The sequence below is a fragment of the Lodderomyces elongisporus genome, chromosome 1, assembly GCF_030384665.1.
Source record: "Lodderomyces elongisporus chromosome 1, complete sequence".
Taxonomy (NCBI): Eukaryota; Fungi; Ascomycota; class Pichiomycetes; order Serinales; family Debaryomycetaceae; genus Lodderomyces; species Lodderomyces elongisporus.
The window spans coordinates 1,100,882-1,113,535 of record NC_083673.1 but is presented as its reverse complement, the minus strand read 5'-3'; the positions used below and the strand labels follow the sequence as shown (position 1 = coordinate 1,113,535).

General features: G+C 35.6%; 5 protein-coding genes and 1 non-coding gene across 6 annotated transcripts; 3 read left to right on the top strand and 3 right to left on the bottom strand. All coding sequences in view use genetic code 12, as the record gives it.

Moving 5' to 3' along the window:
- Positions 1-2,484: 2,484 nt before the first annotated feature.
- On the top strand, positions 2,485-5,007 carry HCM1 (Forkhead transcription factor; the record flags this gene model as incomplete). Its single annotated transcript, XM_001527842.2, has 1 exon — positions 2,485-5,007. The coding sequence occupies one exon, from the start codon at positions 2,485-2,487 to the stop codon at positions 5,005-5,007; it is 2,523 nt and encodes an 840-aa protein (XP_001527892.2).
- Positions 5,008-5,189: 182 nt separating this feature from the next.
- BUD31 (Component of the SF3b subcomplex of the U2 snRNP) lies at positions 5,190-5,771 on the bottom strand (the record flags this gene model as incomplete). Its single annotated transcript, XM_001527841.1, has 1 exon — positions 5,190-5,771. One exon carries the CDS (start codon positions 5,769-5,771, stop codon positions 5,190-5,192), a length of 582 nt encoding a protein of 193 aa, XP_001527891.2.
- Positions 5,772-6,314: 543 nt separating this feature from the next.
- PVL30_000401 lies at positions 6,315-6,425 on the bottom strand. Its single transcript has one exon. It is a non-coding gene; the product is annotated as a tRNA-Ser (tRNA).
- Positions 6,426-7,749: 1,324 nt separating this feature from the next.
- Positions 7,750-9,741, top strand: LAP2_2 (Leucyl aminopeptidase yscIV; the record flags this gene model as incomplete). Its single annotated transcript, XM_001527840.2, has 1 exon — positions 7,750-9,741. The coding sequence occupies one exon, from the start codon at positions 7,750-7,752 to the stop codon at positions 9,739-9,741; it is 1,992 nt and encodes a 663-aa protein (XP_001527890.2).
- A 674-nt stretch (positions 9,742-10,415) lies between these two features.
- Positions 10,416-11,121, top strand: YIP3 (Prenylated Rab acceptor 1; the record flags this gene model as incomplete). Its single annotated transcript, XM_001527839.2, has 2 exons — positions 10,416-10,443; positions 10,652-11,121. The coding sequence occupies 2 exons, from the start codon at positions 10,416-10,418 to the stop codon at positions 11,119-11,121; spliced, it is 498 nt and encodes a 165-aa protein (XP_001527889.2).
- Positions 11,122-11,745: 624 nt separating this feature from the next.
- RPL39 (60S ribosomal protein L39) lies at positions 11,746-12,578 on the bottom strand (the record flags this gene model as incomplete). The annotated part of the gene is made up of 2 exons (XM_061119164.1): positions 11,746-11,895; positions 12,573-12,578. 2 exons carry the CDS (start codon positions 12,576-12,578, stop codon positions 11,746-11,748), a joined length of 156 nt encoding a protein of 51 aa, XP_060975147.1.
- Positions 12,579-12,654: the final 76 nt, after the last annotated feature.

The following is a 12,654-nucleotide window of genomic DNA, read 5'->3' as shown; positions in this document are numbered from 1 at the left end:
GTGTGGAAAATATAAAGTTGGAATTTAATTTTCATCCTCTTGCTCTTGTTCTTGTTTCTGTTTCTGTTTCTGTTTCTGTTTCTGTTCTTTTTTTTTTCTAGTAGTAAAATCTTACCATGGTCGTGTGTGTTTTCTCAAAAAAAAAAATAAAGATTAAAATTAATAAAAAAAGAAAGAAAATATTAGTCACGTGATTAAACCGTATTTCGATTCTAGCATTTTTTTCATCAACTGTCTCTTTATTTTTAAAGAAACAAAATAGAGTAATGAATATTCTCTTCTATGTCTTTTCTTCAATGTGCAATAGCAACTGTTATTTGATTAAAAAGTATTTGAAGAGAATCTATTATGAAGAAGATGGAGGGAAAGTGATTGAGTTGGATTAGCCAATTAACCAACAAAGAGAGAAACTTGATGTTAGTTTTAGAGTTGAACAAAGACGAGGAAAGAAAGATGGTTTATGGTAACTAAGGAGAAGTGCAAAGAAAAAGTTATGTGCTATATACTCCTTCTTTTCTTGAGAAATGGTGGGGGGTGGGGGATATGAGGGGTTAGAGGAGGAAAAAGGATAAGGAAGAATGATTTCCCGTTAGATGCGATCAATACGGCAAACAATATCCAATGATTGGGAAGAGAAAAACGAAAAAAGCGTTGATGTTTAAATTTCAAGTGCCGGTTAGTTCACTTTCTCTGTCACTCCTGTTCACATTCCCTATAGAGTAAAATACCATGCATGCCAGATTGAAAGTAAAGTAAAGTAATATACATATGTACTTAAGATAACTTAAGAAAACAAAACATATAAGATAACTTAAGAAAACAAAACAGAACAAAGAGCGGAAAAGCGATAGAAAATAATAATAAAGAAAGTGTCAATGAAAGGCGCGTCCTATGGTTATAAAGAACAATGTGGATTTGGGCTCTTTGGCTATAAAGCAAAGTGGTTGCAATATCTCTATCTTTATCTCTCTTTCTCTCTTTCTTATACAAAAAGCAATATAAGCAAATAGAAAGAGAAGGAAAGAGAGAAAGAGAGAAAGTTCACCACATGATTCCAAACCACCAAAAAAAAAAGAAAAAAAAAAAAGGAAATGGAAGGAAAGGAGAGACAAAGAGAGAGACAAAGACAGAGTGTGTGTGAGAAATATAACGCGTTTTTGTGTAATTACTTCAAGTACTGGTGTAGAGTGCCTCCTTTTTTTAATATTTTTTTTTATTTTTTTATTTTTTTTTTTTAGCAATGTGTAAATTTTCATTTATTGTTATAATTATTAATAAAGTGGTAGTAACATATATTATAATAATAATAGCACGCGACGCGTCAAAAGAATATTTCGAATCTCGAGGAGCAGGGAGCCGTTCTCTCCATCAATTTACATTTTATTTTATTTTAATTTATTTTATTTTATTTTATTTTATTTATTACGTGTATACTATCCGAGCTCTACCAATATCATCTATTGAATCTTCAATTGATCAGTTTGTTTTAAAGCTGTAGTAGTTGTAGTACTTGTAGTGGTAATGGTTTTGCTTACAGTTGTTGTTGTTGTTGTTATTGGTGGTGGTGGTGAATTTGAGCTGATGCCCACTCTTTTCCACTATTCCTGCCTTTTCTCTTTTTTTCTCTCCCCATCTACTTGTGTGCTCATTTGCCTAAGTTACGTGCATTGGGAAAGGATGTGACGTGTGTTATTATTTGTTTCTGTGTATTTTCTTACAACAAACGGAATAAGGAGAAGGAGAAAGATGAAATTTATTTTTTATATTTATTTATTTTTTATTTTTATTTTTATTTATTTTTATTTTTATTATTTTATCTTAACCAGTCCTGCCTTAGCCATTGTGGTTGCAGAAGCAGCTGAATAGGTACTAGTAGCAGCGGTAGTAGTAGCTGTCACTGATAAAGTGGAGAGCAATGGTGTGTTCAATCCTGCTTCTTCTTCTTCTTTTCTTCTTCTTCTTTCCTCTTTCTTCTTCAATCTTCATAACCAGAATTTCAGATACAAGTGAAAGCTAATCATCATATATACCACGCAATCTACCCGCATCCTTATCTTTTGCATTAATTTTTTTTTTCCTTTTTTTTTTTACTTTCTTTTTTCTAAAAAAAAAACTTCGGCACGATTTGGCAGAATCTACAAAAAAAGACAAAAGGAAATAAAAAAGGGAAAAAAAATTTAAAAAGTTGACATCTTCCTGATACATCTTCATTTCGACCTCCACCCTCCACCTACATATATATATATATACAGATATATAAATAAATATACGCAGACAGAGCTTGCCTCAAAGCTTATCACGAAACAGGCATCGCCAACTACATCGCCAACTACATCGCCAGCTACATCGCCAACTACAGCTACTGGCCAGTTTCAACCCTTTGGCTACATATATATATATACAGAAAGTGTGTGCAATAGAGTAATAAGATAAAGGGGAAAAGGAAACACAGAGACACACACATACATACATACCCACATTACAATGTCCTTCTCCTCCGAAAGGTACGCGTCAGGTAGAGTGCCTTTACTGGACTCAACAAACTTCTACCCCGATATCTTCTCAGAACCAGCAATTGCGTCTTCTTCCTCTACTTCTTCATATTCACATTTACACTCACATTCATACTCATCATCTTTTGCTAATGCATCCTCCAACCCCTCCTACACAAGTAACACCACAACCACAAAAACACCTTCAAAAAACATCAATAATGGAAAACCATCCTCAAACACCCAGACTCCACTCTCCAACAACAACAACAGCAGCAGCAGCAACAGCAGCAAAAGAGTCACACATAGCCAAATCTACGATATCTTCAACACCCCCTTGAAATCAGTACACTTGGACCCAACAATCATCTCCAACTTTGATCAAAACTGCTTAATCAGAAACACATACCTATCGCCTGCACTATCTTCACCCCAACGACAAATAACAGACTCTGCGGAAAACACACTGAACTTTCCACTACAACTACAACTACAACCGCAATCTCAAACACAAACACAGATAGAGGTACAACCACAAACAAGTTTAGCGCCAACCTCACCAACAAAGAATAAAAAACCCAAGAGTGACACTACCACCACCACCACCACCACTACTCATACCCCATTCAGTCTCTACTCTGAGGAAAAACCACCCTACTCCTACGCTACACTCATTGGTATCTCCATACTATCCCATCCAGAAAAGAAACTAACATTGGCAAATATTTACTCATGGATATCAGACACTTTTAGATTCTACAAAAAGGAAGAGGTGGGCTGGCAAAACTCAATAAGACACAACCTATCCCTCAACAAGGCATTTGTTAAAGGAGAAAAGTCCAAAGACGGCAAGGGCCATTTCTGGTGTATCAAACCAGGATACGAAGAACAATTCCTTAAAAGCAGAAGCGTTAAAAAATCATCGTACCATGAAGTGATGGACCAGATCAGCTACGCAACAAAGATAAATGCTGCTATAGCAGCTAAAAAGGCTGCCGAGGCAAAAGCAAAAGCAAAAGCTGAAGCTGAAGCTGAGGCGGAAGCTAAATCAAAAGCAGAAGCTGAAGCTGAAGCGGAAGCGGAAGCTAAAGCCGAGACTAAAGCTGAAATGGAGTCAAAGTCAAATACTGAAACAGAAGAGACAAATGCAGGTGCAAATGCAGGTGCAAATGCCAAGAATGCAACACTAAACAATGCTAATACTGTTACTCCATATATAGATGGAAAGAAACGTAAAGTGAGGCAGAAGGAACCAAGAATACCAATCACGCTTTTATCATCACCTACATACGGTGACAATCAAAGTGTTGATAAAGATGATGCGAATGACAATAAACAAGATGATCATAATCAAGGAGGAAGAAAAGAGGAACAAGAGGAAGAGGAAGAAGAGGAGGGAAATCTTACAGTGCTTGATCCACCAATAAAGAAATTCAAATCTCAACAAAACACAAAGGATGACGATATCGATTCTGCATGGCAAATATTATCACAAACCGACCTGCCGATTAAACTACCACCTATAACGCTGCTACCTGAAGTGTCTTCGACACCGCAACTAGATAGTAATCCTCGATTTATCATTAATGACTCAGAACTAATGATGCAGAATTCACCAGAAAAACCAATGTTGGCAGAAAAAAATCTCACATATACTTCATCTTTTAGTTGTAATTCCAATTTTGAACTATCGCCATTGAGAACAAGTGAAACCGGGCCATTATTGGAACCACTCACACCTGCAAACCATTCAAGGTCGGCCTCAGCGGCTGGAAGCACTATATACAACCTGCATTATCATCAGCAACTGCAACTGCAACATCAACAACAACAACTGATACATCATAGTCTTCAACAACATCAACAACAACAACAACTGATACATCAACAACTGCAACTGCAACATTATCATCAACATCAACATCCTCAAGTCTTATTGCACCATAAATCGTGGACACCAAAATCAGTGAAGAAAAACCATGCGCAAACACCATTGAGAAATAGTATAAGAGCAACGGCTGTGGCTACACCACAAACTAATTCAACAATGAAGAAGTTTTGGAATAGTCCTTCGTACCTTGATGACCTCTACTTTAGTCCATCACTCAATATACAATTGCAATATTCGCACCAAACAATGCTACATCCATTAAGCAACAGCCTAGGAAGTAGCATCAACACTAGTGCAAATGCAGGAGCGCAACCATATCAACCAAACAACCATCATAATAGCTATCTACAACATTCGCGAACATCGTCAAGCACTGGTGCTTCGTCACACTCAAAGTTGAGTAATATAACAGGAACAAACTTGGCCTCCTACGATGATGATGAATTGGTTATGCGCAATTTAAATCATCCACAATTATCGATTCATCTGTCGCCAATCTTGAAGCGTGCGTTTTTAAGTGTTGATGATGAGGGTGATAATAAAGATGCCGAAGATGTTGAAAATGGGAACGTAGTAGGGTCGCGCAATAAGAATTTAATTCAGGATTTAAGGAATTTGCAGTAATAAATTAAAAATATATGGAATAATACATAGGTTAGAAGTTCAAGGGTTTTTTCAAATGTAAAATATAGATTTTTTTGATATATATGTATGTATGTGTATGGGATATAATATATGGGTAAATTACAGACACCAAACTTGTAATCTCTATTCGAGAGAGAAAAGAAATGAAAAGTATGTATTGACTAATCTGTAGAGGCGCAACCTCGACATCCACAAGTAACACACTCCACATCAACCTTGTCAACATCCGTGCTTTCTTCTTCTAAATCTTCCTCTTCGCCTTGGTCATTTTGATCATTTTGATCATTTTGCTCACCATTGGCATTCCCGCCTTTTTGTTCCCTTAGCTGTTTCCTATTCTTTCGTTTCAACAATTCAACTTTCGGCACTCGACAAACACAAACTGCTCCATTCCCTTGCCCCAGTCTATTGATGCACCCTAAACAACACAACTTTTCATATCCCCTCTTGCCCCACTTATTCAACAATTTCTCATCTACGTAATCCTGTACTTTTAACCACTCAAACAACTCTGGAGAAAGCTCGCCCTCGTCATTTTGTTGTTGAACAAATCGTGTGCAGTTATGCAAAAGACGAGTAATGGGCCATGTCAGCGAGATGCGTGATAGTGTGGTCTTTGAGTCTAGTGGTTGCAGTTGTGCATGTCGGAGTTTTTGCTTGTATTGATTTATGGTAGGAGCAATTTTAGAAAAATCCGCAGGCGGCAGACTATTCTTCTTTGGTTTCTTTGTAGATTTCGGCATTATTGAAGCTTGAAGTGATTGGTGTGCTTGTCAACTGGTGTTGGGAAAACAATCACAATGTTTTGAGTAAGGTTGTCAATTTTTATTTGTGATATCGCGAGATACTGTCTTGCGCTGCCGCTACTTTACTGCTGCACAGGGATTTTTATTTGGCGAGGGGCGCTGGAGGGGAGAGAGAGAGAGAGAGGAGAGAGCGGAGCGTATTAACGTAATAAAAAATCCCCCAAAAACGAAAATTAATAAATGACAAAGAATGAATAAAAGTGAACCATTTAGTTTTCAAAAAATAGAAGTAGCATAAATACTATCTCCATCTTTCTTTCCCATCGCTTATATAACAAGGTTTTGAAAAATTGAAAAAAAAAAAAAAAAAAAAAAAGAATTTAAAGTTTTTTGCATTTGGTGAAACTAAAAAGCATTGAGGCCATCTCAGAATTTTTGTACATCAAAAAAGAGAGATTGAAACAGACACGGAGAAAAAGATAGAGAGAGAGAAGATGTGTATGTGAAGTAGCAAAAAAAGAGTAAAGGAAAAAAGAATTACGGCAACTGCAGGATTTGAACCTGCGCGGGCAAAGCCCAACTGATATCACTGTCAAATTGCAAAGCACAATTTATTCGAGTCAGTCTCCTTAACCACTCGGACAAGTTACCTAAATTCCGTAAATTTTTATTACTCAGTAGTATGTATCAAACTTAATTCTATACACCTTTTTTTATTACAATTTTTGATCAAGGTTTCTTTGTGAAAATTTTCAAAATGTCTTGATTTCTGGTTCTGAAGTTGTAAGAAAAAGATGTTTATGCAATATATGGGCTTTTTATTTTCCTTCTTTATTAGATTCTTCTTTGTATAGAATATTCCCAAAAAAATTTCTTCTTCACATGGGGATTGGACAGTTACCGTGTTTATTTTTTTTATTTCGTAAAAAAGAAAGTGGTCATAGATCACAGATTCTTCAAAAACCTAGCTAAAAATTGATGTCCTTTGAATTAAAGGATCATTGCAGAATTAAAGAAATGTGCCAGTGACAAGTTTCTTTTGAGCAATCAAATAGTTTATAGTTTTGGCTTGTAAGTTTGTTTTTTGTTGATACTTCGATTTTGCTTTCCGTAAAGCCAATTACTAATTTTTAGGCACAATTTCGGAGCAAAATTAAAAGATATTTAAACAGGAGTTTACAAGTTTTTCCCAACAACAACAACCACCACAACAACAATAAACGAAAAGAGAAATAAAAGTAGGCATACCTATCAAAGATCGTAAACTCATTCATAAAGGTGAATACTCACATTGGTTTGTGTTGTTCCTTTCCCCTTCCAGTATATAGAGAATGTACCAAACAGGAAGAGAAAGATTGTGTGCGGGTGGGCGATAGTTGCAAATTAAAGAAAAACAAAATAAAACGGAAACAAAAAAGCAAACAAACTTAGAGCTTCACAACATGGACACATATTTAAGGCTGATTTTCCCTTCTCATATATGCGTATATATGTTTATGTATATATTTATATGTTTCAAGTCCACACCCATATACAATTATTAACCATGTATTTTGCGATAAAGAAACAACAATTCCATTTTTGGAGCCATTCCTCCAGGTGGCATCATGCTTTGAAAATATATTCAATGTACGCACTTTCTTAAGTTTCGGTACTTCTTCACCGTTTGTCGCCCTTTTTTTCTTTTTCTTTTTTTTTCTTTTCTTCGGTTTCTCCTTTTGGATTTGCAACCCAAACGGCATTTAATGTTCCATTTTTTTTTTTTTTTTAATTCTTATGTTTGTTTATATAAAAATTGCTTGACAATATCTCAAACTACAATTCATTGAACTTGAGTCCACCATTCATATAAAAGTACCATCTTTTCACTAATTTCAATAAACAAGACCTTTGTTTTTCGTTTTTCTTTTTTCATTTTTACTTTACCTATCAATATCAATATCTCCTCCTAATTAAACAACTCCTGAAAGCAAGCATGGAAGAATTGAAAGCTTATCGTCCAAAGACGAGTCCCGAGCTTGACCCATCAACGCTCTCCAACTATACTTGCTTCACAGTGAAACTCACCACACTTCATTTCGATATCGACTTTGAAAAGAAGATTGTATCGGGAAAAGTCAAATACGACTTATTGAACAAATCGGAGACGGATCATGTCGATTTGGACACCTCTTATCTCGACATTACCAAAGTTAGTATTCAAAACGAATCTTGTGATAATCAGTATAAACTACATTCTAGAAAAGAACCACTCGGGTCAAAATTACACATCCTGATCCCTGCATCTACTCCGAAAAATTTCCAACTCGAAATAGAATTTTCAACAACTTCGAAATGCACTGCATTACAATTTCTTGATAAAGAAGCAACAGATGGGAAAAATCACCCATACCTCTTTTGTCAATGCCAAGCAATCCATGCTCGTAGTCTTTTTCCTTCATTTGATACACCGGGAATCAAGTCACCATACAAGTTCTCAGCAAAATCTCCATTGAAAACATTGTTATCAGGATTGCTTATTAAGGAGGATAATGAAAACAACACTGTTTACTTTGAACAACCAGTGCCTATACCCTCGTACTTGGTTTCCATTGCGCTGGGAGACATTGCGCGGACATCAATTGGCCCTCGTAGTGATGTGATGACTGAACCTGTTAACTTGGCCAAATGCAAATGGGAATTTGAACGTGATATGGAAAACTTTATCCAGGTTGCTGAGAAATTGATCTTTGAATACGAATGGCAAAAATTTGATTCGTTGGTTTTACCAGCAAGTTTTCCCTATGGTGGCATGGAAATTCCCAACCTTTGCCAATTAACACCAACATTAATCTGCGGCGATCGCTCTTTGGTCAATGTTGTCGCACACGAATTGGCCCACTCATGGTCGGGAAACTTGGTGACTAATTGCTCTTGGGAACATTTTTGGTTAAATGAAGGATGGACAGTGTATCTCGAGAGAAGGATCCTCGAAGCCCTCGCAGTGATTGAAGCTAAACAACAGGGGAAAGGTGATAAAGAGGCACATTATTACGGTGAACAGGTGCGTCAGTTTAATGCAATCATTGGCTGGACTGATTTGGAAAATGATTTAAAGTCAATGGGCGATAATGTTGACAAATATTCTATATTGGTGCAAGACTTGAAAGGCAAAAAAAAGTGCCAAAAGAAAGATGAGAAAGAAGATAACCAAAGCAATGCTAGTCCGGATGATCCCGATGATGCTTTTTCAACAGTGCCATACGAAAAGGGGTTCAATTTGCTCTACTTGATTGAAAAGATTGTGGGAAAGGAAAAATTTGATCTTTTCATTCCTGCTTACTTTAGAGAATTTCGTTTCAAATCGCTCGACACTTTTCAATTTATTGACTATTTGTTTGATTTCTTTAAAGAAGATGCTGTTAAATTGGACCAAATTGAATGGAAAAAGTGGCTTTATGAGCCCGGCATGCCACCGATCGATCCCAAATTTGATACCACCTTGGCTCAAGCGTGCTATGATTTGGCAAAGAAATGTTATCAGTACGCATTGAGCGAAGATGACGAAAACGAATTTACACAGTTTAAATTAGTTGCAAATGAGATAAATGATTTCAGTCCAAGTCAAAACATAGTATTTCTTGACACATTGATTGCTTATGAAAAAGTTGCTGGCTTTTCATGGAAACAGCATAAAAAAACATTGAATCGTATGGCAACATTATACCACGACCAATATACAGAAACCCTGAATGCGGAAATCAAGTTCAGATGGTTTTACTTACAAGCTACAGGAGAAGTACTCGATTTTGAAGTTGCAATGGGTGAATTCTTGGGCACCATTGGTAGAATGAAATTTGTACGTCCCGGATATGCTTTGTTGAATAAAGTCAACCGCGAATTGGCTGTGAGATATTTCCAGAGATTTGAAAACAGGTACCATCCAATCTGCAAGGCCATGGTACGCAAGGATTTGCAACTAGATTAAAAAAAAAAAATGTATGTAAATCAGAAACAATTAATAGATTAAATAAGTAAATGAAAAAACAAAATGAATATAAAAGCATTGTTATGGCTACTCTTGTTATCATGGGTAAAAAAAAAGGATTAAAAGAGGCGTAGCACAAGGGCCCTTTTCTTTTCTTCTACTCTCTTTTCTGTCTTTTGTGTGTGTGTGTGTGTGTGTGTGTGTGTGTGTGTGTGTGTGTGTGTGTGTGTGTGTGTGACTCGCGCGGTTTTTCTTTTCTTTTTTTTTTTTTCGTTTTGAGAAAAGTAACTAAAAAGTTTCACGACACGTCGACAATTTTTTCCTGTCTCTTTTTTTTTTTTTTTCTTCTCACAAAAAAAACAAACAACATCAACAACAATAACAACAACCAGAAAAGAGAAAAGTGACAGAGAAAGAGAGAACACAATCTATACTTTGGTTCGATAAGACTTCTCACTCTCTCCCTCTATAATTTTATATACAAATACACATTCTTATATACCTTCTCTGAATACTTGAGAAAGGAGATTGAAACATAAAAAAACAAACAAACATTTAATTATCACCTCATACTTTCAATCTGTACAATCAGTACAACCTGCTCCACTAGTTCAATCTTTTTTTATTTATTTTCCAGACTTTATCTTCATTGAACTCTCACACCCTCCAGAACAATGTCACAGTATTTAAGCTTAGCAGTATGTTGAATTCAAAAACTAAAAACAAGAAAGAACAAACAAACAAAAAAAACAATAGAATATAGAAAATGAGATATAAAAATAGAGAATGATTATGGAATTCTTAGAAATACAGTTTTTTCTATTTTCAAATTATCTCTAGTCAGATGCATACTAACAATCCACTCCCCTTTCATAGCAATTTGGCAATGTGCAAGAGAGATTCAATATAGACAGACTCAAGTCTGACTTTGCGTCAGTTCAGCAAACAATTTCGAAGTTGCGTCCACCTCAAGAGTTTTTCGATTTCCGTCGTGTTTCCAAGCCAGCAAACTTTGGAGAAATTCAACAAAGAGTAAGCTATAATTTGGGTTATTTTTCGGCCAATTACTTGACTTTAGTAGGTGCATTGAGTGTTTACGCTCTTGTGACCAATTTATTGTTATTGTTTGTGTTGGGTTTTGTCATTTTGGGTGTATTTGGTATCAACAAGTTGGAAGGCCAAGATTTGACAACCCCATTTGGTAACATTACAACTTCACAGTTATACACTGGCTTATTGATTGTCGCTGTACCTTTGGGATTTTTAGCGAGTCCAGTGTCAACGTTGATGTGGTTGATTGGGCTGAGTATTGTTGGTGTTGGTGCTCACGCAACAATGATGGAGAAGCCTATTGAAACCGTATTTGAAGAAGAGGTTTGATTTTGGCTGGAGTTGTAATTCGAGAATTGAAACCGACATTGACAAATAAATAAATAAAGAAAGAAAGAAAGAAAGAAAATACAAACGAACAAACAAACAAACAAACAAACAAGTAAATAAAGAAAAGAATATTGATTTTGAAGTTTTTGTCTATAGCTAATATAAAATATCAATGTAGCTGGAGCAGAAAGGCAAGTGTAGCAGGACTGGGCAAGGAAATGTGCTATTACTAGAACGCGGCTGTGGTTTGAAAAATAATGAAAGAAAACAAAAAAAAAAAAAGCAAAACGGAACCACGAGTGGTGCAAGTCTCCCAGATTGTTAAAGACTTTGAAGTCAAAATGATCTGTTTTGTCAGCTTTGCTTTTGTAGTATTGAATGCTCAATCAGATAATAAAAAAAAGGAAAGAATAATTACAAGACTTGGCAACTACGGTTCTATTAGTACAGCTAAAATGCTAAATATGTATTAAACATCAACACAATCGAGCAAATGCTCTCTTTTCCTCTAGCTATTCTATACCGTCATTACCGATAAAATATCGGAAAACAAAAATACAAAAAAACAAACAGCTGAGAAAAGTGGGCAAACTCCCTCCAGATTCTTAAAGTACTCAAACTAAATTAGATACCCAACTTAGTTCTTCTCCAGTGTCTTCTCTTAGCATTGTATCTGATTTTGTTATCAGTTCTAAGTCTGATCCATTGTGGCAATGGTCTGTTTTGTTTTTGAGCCTTAGCCAATTTTTGCTTGGTCCTGAATGATTTTTGAGACTAAAAAAAAATAAAGAAAAAATGTTAGTAAATAACTTATAAATTGAACAAAAAAAAAGGTTGCAACAAATTCTAAAACGATGAATGCAAAAATGGATTTGAAATTAAATATATATCCACATCTGAAAAAATTCACACTGTTCTAGGTCGGAGTAGGTCTAATGACTTGATATCAAAAGAATAAAGAAGCTGAGCCATTTTATCCTCTCAGACATACACATGGTCATATTGGCTTTAAAAAAGCCAACTTTTCCTGAACTCTCCTCCCTTGTATTAGTGCAAAAATAGAATGATTCAAAATCATCATCAACGGGCAAAAGCCAATACTTTACACATTTCATGCGATTGAAATGCGAAAAAGGGAGAATAGAAGGCAGCACATGCAAGAGGGTAATAAAAGATCAATAGTCAATCTTCTATATTGTAAAGTTCCTAAGTTACCGCTGAATTTAGATCATGAACAAATAAATGGCCCCTTAGCCTTCCACATGATGATTATCCTCTTGTATTTTCCTTCAAAAAATTTTTTCTTGCTGGTAATACATTTATTTCATTCCATTTAGATTTCAATTTCAATTTCAATTTCCATTTCCATTTCCAATCCATAATCATCGTTTAAATCAATAAGCCAATAGGCACTTGTTGTCAAAAACCCATATCTTCTTTGTTGTACATACAGGCATCTTTGGTTCTGTTTTGGTGGTGAAATACAGTCTAAAACCTTGTGAAGGAAAATTTTCAAACTTCAGATTTCAGCCC